The sequence below is a fragment of the Lepidochelys olivacea genome (assembly GCF_965140295.1).
Source record: "Lepidochelys olivacea isolate rLepOli2 genome assembly, chromosome: 1".
Classification (NCBI taxonomy): domain Eukaryota; kingdom Metazoa; phylum Chordata; order Testudines; family Cheloniidae; genus Lepidochelys; species Lepidochelys olivacea.
This window is the reverse complement of record NC_140411.1, coordinates 340633067-340647743: the sequence shown is the minus strand read 5'-3', so window position 1 is coordinate 340647743 and position 14677 is coordinate 340633067. Positions and strand designations below refer to the sequence as shown.

General features: G+C 38.6%; 1 protein-coding gene across 5 annotated transcripts in view; it reads right to left on the bottom strand.

The window, feature by feature from the left end:
- The window catches only part of USP6NL (USP6 N-terminal like), a gene marked incomplete at its 5' end in the record, with an annotated part of 224119 nt that extends 212897 nt beyond the window's left edge, over positions 1–11222 (bottom strand). For 2 of the 5 annotated variants that reach the window (XM_084617573.1, XM_084617570.1), the window contains 2 exons: positions 5019–5108; positions 10790–11222. Coding sequence is in view for 4 of the 5 variants with exons in the window: in XM_084617570.1 (XP_084473696.1) it covers positions 5019–5022 (4 nt within the window). Of the gene's footprint in view, positions 1–5018; positions 5109–10469; positions 10638–10716 lie in introns of those variants that run through there. The other 3 variants (XM_084617571.1, XM_084617569.1, XM_084617572.1) reach the window with 3 other exon arrangements.
- Between the last annotated feature and the right edge of the window lie 3455 nt (positions 11223–14677).

Genomic DNA, 14677 nt, shown 5'->3' with positions numbered 1-14677 from the left:
CCCAAATAAATGTGTTAGTCTCTAAGGTGCCACAAGGACTCCTCATTGTTTTTGCTGATACAGACTAACACGGCTACCACTCTGAAACCTTCTTGAACTGGACACAGCATTCCAGAGTAAAATAACCTCTCTACTCAAGAGTCTCCTGTTTATACATCCAAGGATTGCATTAGCCCTTTTGGCCACAGGATCGTACTGGGAGTTCAGGATCAGCTGATTATCCACCAGGACCACTCAAGTCTTTTCAGAGTCACTCTTTCCCAGGATAGAATCCCCCATGGTTCTATCACCAAACTTTTGATATCTGACTAATGTTTTCAAATTTCAGGGATAAAGAGCCAGAAACAAAAACTTCATTTTTTCCATCTTCCTATTCTTTAGAAATATAATGACTGGAAGAACATATACTATCCTGTGAAGTTAGGACAACTTTTGGAAAAAAGTCACATTCATACAACATACATTTAGGCAGAATTTATAAAGCTGTGTGTTGTTAAAAAATGATTGTATAAATAACAATACATCGCATATAAAAAGCAATAACTTAATCTTCTTTGGCAGCTTTTTATTACCCTTCATTATAAGTACATTTAAATTCACTTTTTCGTTTTCCAAGGGATGCAGTTTATTTTGTGGATGAGAGCCACTTGGTCTCTCTTCCTTTTTTGATGTTCTATTGCAACTCACTGGCAGCAGCTGTAACAAAGTATTTTTAAAAACCTTTTTAATCAATCAGTCTTCGAGTTACTTGAAAAACCTCTTTATATGGAATACACAAAACACATAGCCTCACACTTCATGATAGCACAGAGAACTGTGTGTCTGCCAGCATTTGTGTTACAGAACACCGTAACTTAGCCCTACAAGTTCACTCCAAACACAACCTGGCTTAGAAAAACTGAACATATAACCCAAAGTTCAGATCTTGTTTAACAGGGTAAGATATGTGCAAATGCCAGGAAGCCCTACAAAAACAGAGGTCCAGGATACTCAGTTCTCAATTGCAACCATGTGAGAAAATGTGTACACGCAATGCTTTTCTCTATGATGCCTGTCTGCTCCATTCTCTTTGGGCCCTTTTCGGGGGGGGAGCAGGGGTCATCTATGTATGAGTTTATTTCTCATGAAAAAGTGTCAGATTGACAGCTGAGTCCGCTTTATCCACAGAACATGTTACCAGTGTCTGTAATGTACACTGGCCTAGAAGAAGTAAAAGGCTTCAGATCTCATCATTACTAGTCCCACCTTGTCTGTTCTTATCTGAAGGCATCAATATTTATTATTTAGATCGCAGTGGCATCCACTTTCCAAATAAAAAAAGACGTCAGAGTTCTTGCCCTATATATATAAAGCCCAATGTATCTATAAAGTAAGAAATGTTACTGATGCGTGCAAAACGGCAAGTTATTTTCCCAAACTTGTGCATTGTAAGATTTTTGGGGGGTGTGAGAAATTGATGTACGCATAGTCAAAGCAGAATCATTTTATACAAATAACTAGGACAGCAGAATTTATTTGGAGGGATCTGGGGGGAGGGAGGAAAGAGCCTTAGCACTACATCCCATTGATTTAAAAAAACTGAAGCTGTTAGCAGCTTGTTGCAAGAATGTTAGTATTTAGTACAACAGTGTGTACTAACATTTAAATTTCATTGTTTCTAAATTCCAAGTTAATGTAGCAGCTCAAAGAATAAAATTCACTGCGTTGACCTTCTCTTTCTTCAATGGAGTAATCAAAACAAAAAAGAAGAAAAGAAAAAAATACTAAAAGCAGGGAGCCTGTAATCATAGGAAAATTGTAATGACAGCCTGTAAAAGTTTCCTGCAGCTAAATGTCACTAAGAAGAAAAAACTTTTACAAACAGATTGAACAAACTCCTGCTTGTGGGATTTTAGCAAGATTAGGTACAGCCAGGATTTTTGCAATAAGTAATTTATCTTTAAATATGAAATAAATCCAGAATAGTTAACTACAACATAATACACATCTTTACCATGCCTTCAATGTATCATCTGGTTGCCACACTGTACAAATAATTTTACTATATGTGTGATTTGACAGCTGGATTTAATTGTCTTTCTGTAAACTCAGCAGACATTTATAAAAAGCACTAGATATCAACCCAGTGAAACAAATACTACAATAAAAGCCACTTACATTTGAACATGTCAGATAATCTATTAAAAAAAATTATCCATGGGCAACAGAATCCATCATACACAGAAGTTATCTTTCCATAGATATTCTTCGCTTAAACCTGTAAGTGTTTGTAGGATTGGGGCCTAACTTTCAGACCAGGAGTAGTCCCAATGAAGTCAATCGAAACTACTCACATGCTTAAAAGTTATTGATAAGCATCTGCAGTACCAAGGCCTTACATGTTAGCTTTTATGTTCAATCACACTGTTCAGATGGTAGAACAGACAATATAATCTAAAATACTTCATAGCACATTAAAGAGATTGAAATTTTAATATTTTATATTACACATCAAATGTGCATTTGGAACTTCACTACCAGGTCTGAAAATTAGGAAAAACGAGAACTGCATACTTAAACTACTTTAAGGTATCTGACTGCAGATAAGGCCCTAGCTCTTCTCAATGCAAGGGTGAATAATGACATAATTTATACATTGAGATAGATACAAGTAAATATCTTTTCCCTGACATGGGAAATACCTCTGAGTCTACAAGACATTTAGAAGAGCATAATCTAATATTACAGGGAACAGCTCTTACTGCAAGACATTTTTAAGGAAGCAAACTTTAACTAATGCTTCCCCCAGCCAGTATAGTTGTAATACTTTCTACAGCTAACATCTGTAAATAAACATTCTCCTCTAATCTCATTTAGAGGAAAAGGCATCTTTACAACTCTGTCCTTGAAATCCATGACTTATCATGGAAAGGAGCATCTGCACCTGACCGAGAGATATGCTGCTCCCCTGAATACAGGTGACTACATACTGAGTAACATTAATGCCAACAAACAAAAACTGCTCAATTTTCAGAAACAGACACTGATTACAGATGTCCAACTTGAGATGCTGGAGTTCTAATATTCAAAAGGTGCCGAGCTCATAGCTCCCACTCAACACTTCTGAAAAATCAGGTCTATAGTACCTCAGACTAGCACCCCAAATCTGTGGTCACGGTTGACAATGTTGGCCTTAGCAATGCTAGTGTTAACTTTTATCTGAACTGATTTTCAGAATGGACTTCTTATGCTTCCCAACATCAGGCCAAATCCTCCAGTCCATACTCAACCAAAACTCCACTGAAATCATTCATTGTTACAAAACCTGCAATGACTCTATATACGACAATCACAAGAATATTTTATGAACCAGACTGACATAGCAACTATGCTCTGAGAGGAAACTAAATTTATCAGACAAAACAAATATCCACACTTCACCAGGCACTGACAACATCCTTGATGCTGTATCAGATCAAGGAAGACTAAACTAGCAGCCTTTGACAAACTGGTATATTTGAGTTTATGGAATGCTTGGTATATTTAATAAGAATCATCAGTGAAGGGTGTTATTTATGCAATATTATAAATGTTTTAAACAGAACCAGATCCCATGCAAACTGCTGTGTGCAGGAAAAAACATTTTACTGATTTTACATAAAGAAACAGCATCCAACCACAGTGACAGCTAAATAATACCACTTACATTCAGTAAATTAACCTGATAGTTCTTTTTAGATAGCTGCAGTCTTTTTTTTTTTTTTTTGGAGGGGGGGCAGATTGATTAATATTTACTCTATCAGTTTTGCCGTTTTCTAATTGACAAGAAAAAATGGTTTTCCCTTGTTTTGAATGGCGCTGAAATTAACAGCTGTTTTTCCTCAAAGCAAGCTATTTAAGCAAGGGCCATGTTAAAAATGAATGGGACTTTTGCCAATGTCTTCAACAGGCAGGGGATCCAGGCCATAGGTTCTGTGCATGCCTATGTTGTTAATGAGACTTCACTGTTATGGACATGGTTTTATTAGTTAGCTATTGCTAACACAGATAGAAAGAGGAATACCATCGTGGTTCTTTGTACTGGGAAGTGAAGTAATAGATTTAAAAAAAGACAAACCAGTGAACTCACAATTTAGAAGCAGATTAAGTCTTGAACTAAACTTGATATGGCCTTCTGACTACATAATACAGTACTTGTAATTGTGAAAGGGCTGTATTAAGATGTTTCACTGTAGTTTCTATGGAATGTAACTCCAGTTAGTGTTGCTGTCATGGATTTTACTAGGTCTTACCAGTGTGAAACTCCATTAACAAACAACTCACTTTTTTTTTTTTTTTAAAAAGAGATCAAACACCACCTCAATTTGCTAGAAAAGGAACAAAAGAGAAACCTCCACAATCAGATATGGTCTTAGACCTGATATTGGAGCTTTTGGCTTCCTTCCTTCTCTATTTTTTGCCAGACTCATCTTCAGATTCCTAAACACAAGCCAAAGCACATTTGCTTTCACACCTCTTCACTGGAACTTGGTTAATATATTTCCCTGTTCCCTTAAATGAAATCCCTTCATTTTATGCTGGATTTGTACCAAATATTCTAATTTAGTGGACACCCACATATTTTGGAGTTCTTTAGTAACACAAATAAGTTTTCTAGCTCAAAGCCTGTGGCATATTTGATTCAAATGAACAAGATCAACTTGTTTCAGAACTTTCCTCCCTAAATTATACCAAAATCTTGTCAGCACAGCAACTCTTATAAAAACATAAATAACCATATTTTTTTCTTGTTCATAAAATAAATTCTACTCAATAAATCAATTTTTCTTTGGTTTAAGAATCACCTTGGCTTATTTTTTTTTTTTTAAATAAAAGAGGAACCTTTCCAGATGTCAATTCTACCTAAATATTTTTTGTGAAAGAGGAACTTTCAAAACCTAACACAGAAGCATAGGTTTCTTTTAAACTGTGAAACAAGTTTTACAAATCCTTATTTTGAACTCTTATGAGGATATGGTAAAATAAAGGAATTTACTCACTCATGACTGGAAACTTCTTTGCATATAGCCCGAGACAGGTATAGAACCAAGGTATCTTCTTAGAAAAGGTTTCTCAGAGGTATACATGTCCTGAACAAAGAAAGAAAAGGGTATTATTCTCACAAACTTATACCCAAACAATTAAAAATGATTCTTTCAAAATAAATTACTTTCCTTAGTTTGTCATCCCCTTTCTAAAAAAAAAAAAAAAAAAAATTAAAGAAAGAAACCTCACACCAAAAAGTGTCTTTGTTAATTCTTGGATTTCATTGTTTTATGATATGAAACAACATTCTTGAAATTTAATCTTCTAAAATTCTCACTTTCTTGTAAAAGTCATTCTAGTAGGTCTTCAAAGACTAATTCATAAACATTAACTGCTCCCTTATGGGTAATAAATGTTCATAAGGCATGAAATACAAGATTGATCATATTTTTTCTAGTAGATGTAGCGTTATTATAAAAGTCATACTTCCTCCCAAGTACATTCAGTTAGCAGTAAGATGCAGTAAAAAGTACTCTATAACGAGATGACCATACACAAAATTTAGTAAATAAATATGCTGTTGGCACTAACTTCTATACTTTCCCCGCTCCTCCAAGAAACCAAGTCTTGAAAAGTGACAACTCCATCTAGTGTGAGTGTAAGCCATCATACCTGTCAAATCTAAAAATCCAAACCGAAACAAGGCACCTAAGTAGGACAGATGTTTATTTTTTTTTATTTTTTTTAAACAATACATGCCTGGCTTTATCCATAGCTAAACATGCAACATTGATTTGTAATAGTAAAAGCACAGCAAAGTACGCTTTAGAAGGTTTATTAAATAACCTCCATCCTGTTGCTATGAGCAATTTTATACAGATGTATGAAAACAGTTAAAATTGAGATGACTCTCTCATAATTAACTTAAAACCAAAAACAAGAAACGCAAAATCCATTATATATTAGGCTATAAAGAGAGTTTTCTTTCAATACGTGCATAAGGATAGACTTTCTGTAAACTAAGGAATATTCTCTAATATGATCTATTTCTTCTTTCCAGAACCAAATATAACTTGCAGAGTCTGACCACCTGTGCTAGTCAAACCAGATAATTCCTTCTGCTGACTCAGATTTCAAGTCTCAACTCTCTTCATCTCATAAGGCTAAAGAGAATACACACAAGGAGAGACAATTATCAAACTTCTTTAAAAGTGTGACTGAGCATAACATTTACAGATTTGTAGCAAATGCCAAAAGAGTAAAGGAAAGAGCATAGTCATGTACTGTTGAGCCAGCTCCCACTCCTGGATCAATTGCTAAAATGGGCAAAAGGGACAACTAGAAAGAAAAATGCAACAGTGCTGTGGCTTTATAAACACCAATGAACATTGCAACCAGCCCCTGTGCACTGGAGGGAATGTGAGAAGGACAGACTTAGGAGGGAGAAGAAAATGGAAGCACTGAGTAACCATATTTAAAAACAAAAGAACACAAAGTTGTGAGATGCTGCAATTGCTAAAGAAAAAATTTGACATTTCAAGTCCTGTTGATTCTCTCCATGAATGACTGCTAAATTGAACATCTAAGCACACACAGCTTAAACAAAAATAAAATGCCTAGTTAAAATATATCATTAGAACTGCAGTCCTGTCAGTTTTCTTTCGATTATTGATGTCAAAATTAGCAAATGTAATGTTCACTACATTTAATCACTTACTACACTAATTACAGTTATTATACTAGAGTATCCTTATGGCTGGAATTATACAGATTTGGGCCCCAATCTTGCAATTGGACTGCATGTGTGGAGTCAACTGGTGAATCAGAACCCTGCACTCAAATGTGTTTTTAGGAGGATATTGTCTCACCTATGCTACAGGAAAAACAGCATACTAGCACAGCGCTCTGCTTTAGTAGGGATATCTGAATTACAATACTTTCTATTGCTGACGTGGACAGGAAAACACAGCTCTATAAACAAAAGCAAACCCTTAGTTTTGAAAAACAGTCAGTGTTGTTAAGTGACAACAATGTAGTTATCCACCACATCATTTACAAAATCCAAGCACCCTAAAAACTAAGGAAATTAGTAGTTAAGGTGATCATAAATTTTACACTGCCCGCATATTAAATACAAAGTGTGTGTTTATTAAGTATGAAGAAATGCGTATTTCACTATATTGTAACCTGAACTCTAATCAGGGGGAGGGAGGAGGGTAAGAAGGGCGGTGATAAATGATTTCACTAACTAAATATTTTCTTTGAAGATATGTTGTTAAATGAGACATATCAGTAAATATTTTTATGCTGAAGTATACTTTCTGTTCCTCAAGAATAATGCTGCATATGTAGTTTAAAAAAGGTGTAACATTGTCAAATTTATAGTTAAAGTGTGGACATGGATTGCATTTGAGGCTGATCAATATGTACATGCAGTTTTGTTTTTTGTTTTTTTTTTTTTTTAAGATTGTGTGTTGTTAGTATTTTTAGATTACTGATGAAAGAATAATATGGGGGTAGGGGGTAGAGTGGAGGCTACTGTGTTGTGACCAAATATGCATTTTACAGTTGATAAGAAGAGCATATTTATTACTGTGTGGTAAAATTTGGGGGGGGGGGGGAGAAGAAGGGGATGTTTAAAATGATGCAGTAAGCATCTATAGAATTGTCACTTAGCATCTTTTTTATTTTTTAACAAAGGTGTTCGGGGATTTTTTTTGCAAAAGTTACAGACTGTTTTCTTACATACCAACAACATTAAGAAGTATTGTAACCCACATGCTCCTCAGTGAGACAGGAAACCGTTAATTGGTTTTTTTTGTAGTGAAGATGTGTCCCTTAGAAAGGTTATCTTCATGTAAGATGTTGAATCAAGGTCTTTTCTGCCTTCCGGTAGCTAGCCAGGTAGAAAATAAATACCTTATGTCCTGTACTCTTTTCCGAAACAGTTAAGCCTGGCCAATATTGCCTCTATGAATAAAGCAGGTTCTAATATCCTTCCAGGGTATGCAAGTTATTACTGAGCTTTAAATGCTGACATGTTTGCCTACACAGTCACTGAGCTACCAATACCTCTTAGCTTTGAAAGGAGTATTTAGATACCTCAGGTATGGGAAGGAAACACCAAATTCACATCTACTTAAAAAAAAAATCAAAATACATCATATCCCACCTAACATTGTATCAGCATTGACTCTGAACTTTCCTCTTGTAAACTGTAATTTCTACGTAAACCATCATGAATGTAATCAGGGCTGTAACTAAATTACAGGATATGATAGCCTTGTTCTATGCAGTTTGCATCATCCATGCAATGCCAAAGTATGAGATTCCTTTAAAATTATAATTAGAAATTCAGCTCTAATTACTGTTCTGTGCATACTCAATTTTAGTACCATTTTAACTTAGATGGACAGACGTTTCAAATAAGAAAGAATGTACATTTCCAGTCATCAGGAAGCAGAGAGACCATAGGATCTTTGTCCTGAAGATTTACCAAGTGTGTGTCATATACCCACAGAGTTTATATACATAAAATCATGATAAAGTGATCAAAACAGAGCCTAAATGCAAAGAAATTATTTTGGTGTAATTTACTTTCCCCAGAAGCCTAAACTGCTATTATCCTTCAAAAGATAACAGATTCAGAGCTTTCACAAGGGTATATTTGAAATTCTGACAGGCAGCAAATGAACAAAATATAACATCTAAAATTATTAGTTTCCAAGACACATAATGAGAGAGCAAAGGGACTGCTGGTTTAAAGGCAATTTCAGTAATCTAAAAATATTTCACCCTGCACTCAGTTTGCATCTGAAGTAAGAAGTTATAATCAGTAACATTATATAAAAGATTTGTTCAAGTTTAAAAACAGGCAAGCACAGTCACCTAAGCGCAGTGCCACTAAAGCGAAACTTACAACAAATTAAGAACTTAATTTGATCTGGTGTTTAGTTATGCCCAAGTGAGAGAGAGAACATAAAATTCACAATAATGAAACTGTCGTATGGTTTAATGAGACAAGGTGGGTGAGGTAATATCTTTAATTGGCTCAACTTCTGTTGGTGAAAGAGAAAAGCTTTCGAGTTTACACAGAGCTCTTCTTCTGCCCTGTTCCAATAAACGATATTACCTTACCCACTTTCTCACTCTATATCCTGGGACCAACACAGTTACAACACTGCATACTACTGTTTAATAATCTAAACTGACTCACTGATTAACCACAAATGAGGAAGCATACAGTAGAAGCACAAATCAAATAAGCACAATGACACACCCTCTTCTTTGAGCACAGCTGGAGTACTTATACTACAAAAAAGTGTTCAGCAAATTGCTTTTGGCTCTCTGCAATGTTAATTGGTTCCTGGATTTAGTATATGTAAGCCTAACAAAATTTGAGTTTCTACTGTGCAATAGCAGCTTTAGAAGCTAATAGAATACTCAAATTTAGTGACACATTAAGTAATCATACAAAAGTTACTCTTTTGTGAAGATATTATACAACACTGGTCCACCGTGAAAGCTACTTATTTGTTGTAGAGAAGGAATATACTTTCATTCCATCAAAATTCACCATTAGAGCTAAAGTCCAGTCAGCCCCTAGCAGTTGAGTTTCTGTGCCACTACTTATTCCAAACCGCAACTACACAAAGAAAGTTGTTCTTTAAGTGTGCACGAGCAACTGAATGGTTCGTGAGATGGTAGAAGGAGGCAGACCATTTCTGTCTTCATCTGAATCCAGCCCCAGTCAACAGTGAAATAACTTTGGTTTCATTCCAGTTCCCTGCAGACAGATGTCCACAAAAACCACAATATAGTTTGACAACCAGCTCTTTTGTTGGCAGTCTCAGTAGATGCCAAGGACTGAGAACGCCACGGCGATTGAAGTATATTGGCAGCACGCTACGTGGGAACCCTGTTTAGTCAGGCTGTTCTATACTAAGCGTGCGCACTTCAGTCTCAAGGCTTGGCCAGCTGGCACCTTCAAGAAAATAACCCAGAGTTTTGATAGTGTCCATAGTTATTAGCGCCAGAAAGTTCCCATTGCTACTTCAAATATCCAGACCTCAATTATCCCAAACTCTGCCATTCTCCAACAGCAATGGCACCAAAGAGCCCCCAGCCATCTTGACACAGAGCTCCATCCCCAACAGCAATTACAACAGAGAGAGGTTATCATAGACCTGGTTATCTGGCAGAGTGACGTCTCTCTCTCTCTCACACACACACACACACCCAACAGCAACAACACCAGAGAGCCCACAAATTATCCAATACCCCCCCCCCCCATCGCCCTGACGCAGAGCCCATCCTCGGCTCAAAAGGCAGTGACACCAAAGAGCCCCCAGTTTATCTGAGCTCCCCATTCTCCTCAACGGCGATGGCATCAGACTCCCCCTGGATCACCCAAACCCCCTCATCCCGCTGGCACCGCCCCCCAGGCAGCCCCCGGAACTCCCCACCTCCTGACACTGTCCTCACCGGCCCCCTCCCCAACAGGGCGGAGACACACACACAGGCTTAGCAGAGGGGCCTGCGCCCCTTCTCTGGTTTGAAGCTGACAGGGGTCCTGCCCCCTCCGTGAGTGGCGGGGTCCGGCTGCCCCCACCCGCAATGGAGAGCTCCGGCGCTCCACCCGTGTAGCACTCGGAATGGAGGGGTCCGCCTCCTCAACCCCTCGGAACAGAAAGGTCCGCCCCCCCCCCTTACCCGCGAGTGGAGGGGCCCGGCTCGCCACCCCCCGCGGCTCGGAATGGAGGAGTCCGCCTCCCCTATGACCCACCGGCCGTGAGGACGGAGCGGGGCGGCCGCCGGTCCCAAGTCGGAGCGCAGTGGCCGGACGTCCCGTCCCGTCCCGTCCCTACCTTGCCTCGGCCTCCGTCCGCCTCCTCCCCGCAGGCGCTTCCCCGTACAGTGCCCCGGCCCCAGCGGCCTCCAACCAGGAAGCGCCCTGGTGTGTGACACCTACTCACTGCAGCTATGGAAACCCCACTCCCACCCCGCCTGCGGCCACAGCGCCGCCCCATAGGGCGAGCCCGCGGCCGCCGCCATCTTGGGCTCACAACGAGGCTGAGGGGGACCGAGTGTCGCCACACGGGGCGAGCCCGCGGCCGCCGCCATCTTGGGCTCACAACGAGGCTGAGGGGCCCAGGTGCTGCCCTGTGCGGGAGCAGGAGGTTCTCCCTCTGTGCAAAGGGAAGGCTGGCCCTTGCTGGAGTCAGGTAACGCTGGATCCACTGGGCATGGCTCCCTGTGACAGCGGCTAGGCATGCATGGTGCTGTATAGGTATTAAATGTGGCAGGGGCCCTGGCCCAAGACGCTTGCAATCTCATGTGGACACAAGGCGAAGATAAGCTGGCCAGCCCTGAGACTGGGATGGGATGGGATGGGAGGAGAATTAGTGGGGTAACAATACAAGTAGGCGGGGGAAAGGGAAGTTCGGCAGGGGGATCACTTTTCTTTTTGTATTACAGACACTTCTGGTTGTGTTCATTTGAGTTGTACAAGACTCCTGACCCCCTCGTCTCCTGAAAGCGTCAATCGAGCCCCCAAAATCGGATCTTTTTAAAAAAAAATGGTGACATTTAAAAAGAATTAATACCTTTGAAATGCTTTTTATTATTTTGTTTCTGAAGTGTAACGAGCACATGATTGAGCTTTTCTCCACCACCAGGAAGATTAGAAATGTACTTTAAAAAAAATGAAAGAAAACAGATTTTCCCATTATTTCTTTCAGAGCTAGGATCTTAAGCAAAACAGCAAATATCAGCATTGCCATGGTGGTTGGGAGTTTGATTTTTTAATTTTTTTTTAATAGTGTATAGGGGGAGTGCAGTAGTTCGGGCAGCTGCTAAGAGCTGCAGAAATGAGTTGCTTATGTAGAGGCTGGCTTTAAGAAACAAGTTGTTAGGAGGGATTTGATTTGAAGAAGAGGAATGACAGATAAATGGAGACATTTTGGAAAAGGGATGCTCTGGGAATTAGTAGTTCTGGGTTCTGTTCTTGTCTTTAATCTCATAGCTTGTTAACATTCACTAACTAATCCTTCTTCACCACACCCTATACTTACTGTAATAGGTAAATATAATTTCCATTTTATAGATAGAGACTGAGGCACAGTGAGAATAAGACACAGATCCTCAAAGGTATTTAGAAGCCTAAATACCTTTGAGGATCTGGGCCTAAGTACATAACCTAGGTCACACACAAAACTACCAGCAAACAACCATACCCAGAAACAGAATCCAGTATTCTTAACTCCTCATCCTATCCCTAGATAACACTACCTTCCTAAATTACTTAAATGCCTTATTTAGGAACTGCTGAAGGCTCTGCATAGTGATTATCAAACATATGAGAGCTGATATGCAAGGTAGTGGCAGAACCTTACAGAGTGGAGAGTGGCATCAACCTTAAGTTTACTTGTCAGGGTAGGGACTTCTATGCCCCTGATCCTAGAACTACATATGCACACATGTAACTTCCCACATGTGAGCAGTCCTGTTAGTTGTGTACAAATAATATACACATACATGCCTGGTGCTTTAAAATGGGCCAGTTTACCAAAGTTGAAAATAATTAGGAACAAAATTGGGAAGGAAAAATAAACAGAAAAATATGAAAGGTAGCTGGAGCTGTTTGGAAACATTTCATTAGATGCCTAAAATCTCTCCGTTCCACAATCACCAAAGGCAGCTACTTTGATTTAGAAAAAAAAAAAAAATTGTAGTCAAGAGGGAAGCAAACAGTAACAATAAATTATATATATATAACACATTGAAAAAAGGAAGGTTGACAGCAATGAACATAAATTAGAAGTTAAGAAACTAGATAGGACATGATTAGGAAAAGAAGTATGAAGAATATACAGCTAGGAAGATAAGGACGGTATGATTTATTTTTAAAACATATTAGGATTCCTTTTTTCCTGATAAGGATATAGATACATTACTAAACAGAAATAGTAACTGTGCAGAAAAAACAAATGTTAAATAAGAAGTTTTGTATTTTGAAAGATGCTGGATAATGTATTTATTTTATAATGATTAAATACTTTCTAGTTCAACAGTAACGAATGACAACGTTAAAAAGAATCTACTAAAGTTAAACATTTTAGAATCTGCAGCTCCAGATAACTTGCATCCATGAGCTGTGCTCTCTAGACCATTGATGTTGTTTTTAATAAATCTTAGAATACTGATGAAGTTCCAGAAGACTAAAAAAAAATCTACTGTCGTGCTACTATTTAACCGTATGACCCAAGTAATTACAGACTGGCTAGCCTGACAACAAGCCCAGGCAAAATAATGGAATACCTGATATGGGATTCAATCAGTAAAGAATTAAATGATGATAATATAATTGAATGTCTATCAGCATAGCTTAATGGGAGATTTAGTCAAACAAGCTTATTTTTTTTTAATAGATTTCAAATGTGGCTGATAAAGATAACCTCTTTTACTAACTGGTGTTAAGAATTTTCTGCCCAGTGCATATTATTGAGCAAGATCTCAGGTGCTTATCCTAAGTAGGAGGTAAGTACGACCCCCCTCCCAATTTTACAGAAAGAATAACAGGTTGCACTGGGTTGCTTCTGGCAGAGCTGGAAGTAAAACCCAAGGTTTCTACTATGGCAGATCCCCCATCTCAGTGATACAGCCTCTCAGAAAAAGTCTGGCAAATCAGGGTGCTCCGATGTGAGAGTAGTAGCATTTCACACTGACTTTGTACAGCGATAAAATAACTCCAAGGTACAGACAGTGGAGAATCAAATCTGTAGCGTCTATATGTCTCCTCTGTTCTCATCCTGTTCAGAGGAAAAGTCACAAATGGCAGTGATTTACCCTTTCAAATATTTTAGAAAGTAATTGTGATTGACTGGCATGTCAGCACCTCACAAAGCTGGAGAGACTTACAATGGCCTTTTCTTACTCCTTCCAATTTAAAGTCTTAATTGTCTTGTTCAAGATTTTAGAAGCTCTTCGAATACATAAACACTTTTAGTTTTCTTCAAGCTGGGGATATTTTCCCTTCCTAAATGGCTAGTTACTTAAGATAAATGTCTTCCAAAGAGCGCGCTCTCCCTCACCTAACCCATCTGCCCTCCACTTACTACACATTCAAACTATATGTCATCGTTTTCTGTTTCCTGCATGATCATTGGTTTCTGTTGTAATGTTACAACAGTGGTTGTGAAATTGTTTTAAAAGTGGAATTTTCAGAGTGGCTGACAGCGATATCATGCTTGTGTTAGCAATAACCCTACAATTCACAGGTAATGTCTCCACCAGCACTCCCTTTTTATTGCAGTGCTTAGACAGAAGAGCAACAATCAGTCTTATTTATACAGATCAAAAAATATATATGTGGTACTTTAGAAGCAAATAAGAGACACAGGGTCAGCTCATCAGTTGGTGTCTTTACTGAAGTCAATGGAGCTGTACTGATTTACATCAACGAAGAGTCTCGCCCATGATCCTAGTTTTTAAAAAGTTACAGTCTGTCAGGTCTTAGGCAGTCCTCATGGTCAGAGCAGGAGTCAGGCCTACTAGACAGAGTCCAAATGCGAGAGCCCAAGGTCAAGGCACAGTCAGAGCTGGGGACTGGAGCTGAAGGTCAGAACTAAAGTTAGAGTCTGAATGCCAGAATCAAAGATCAAGACAGAGAGTC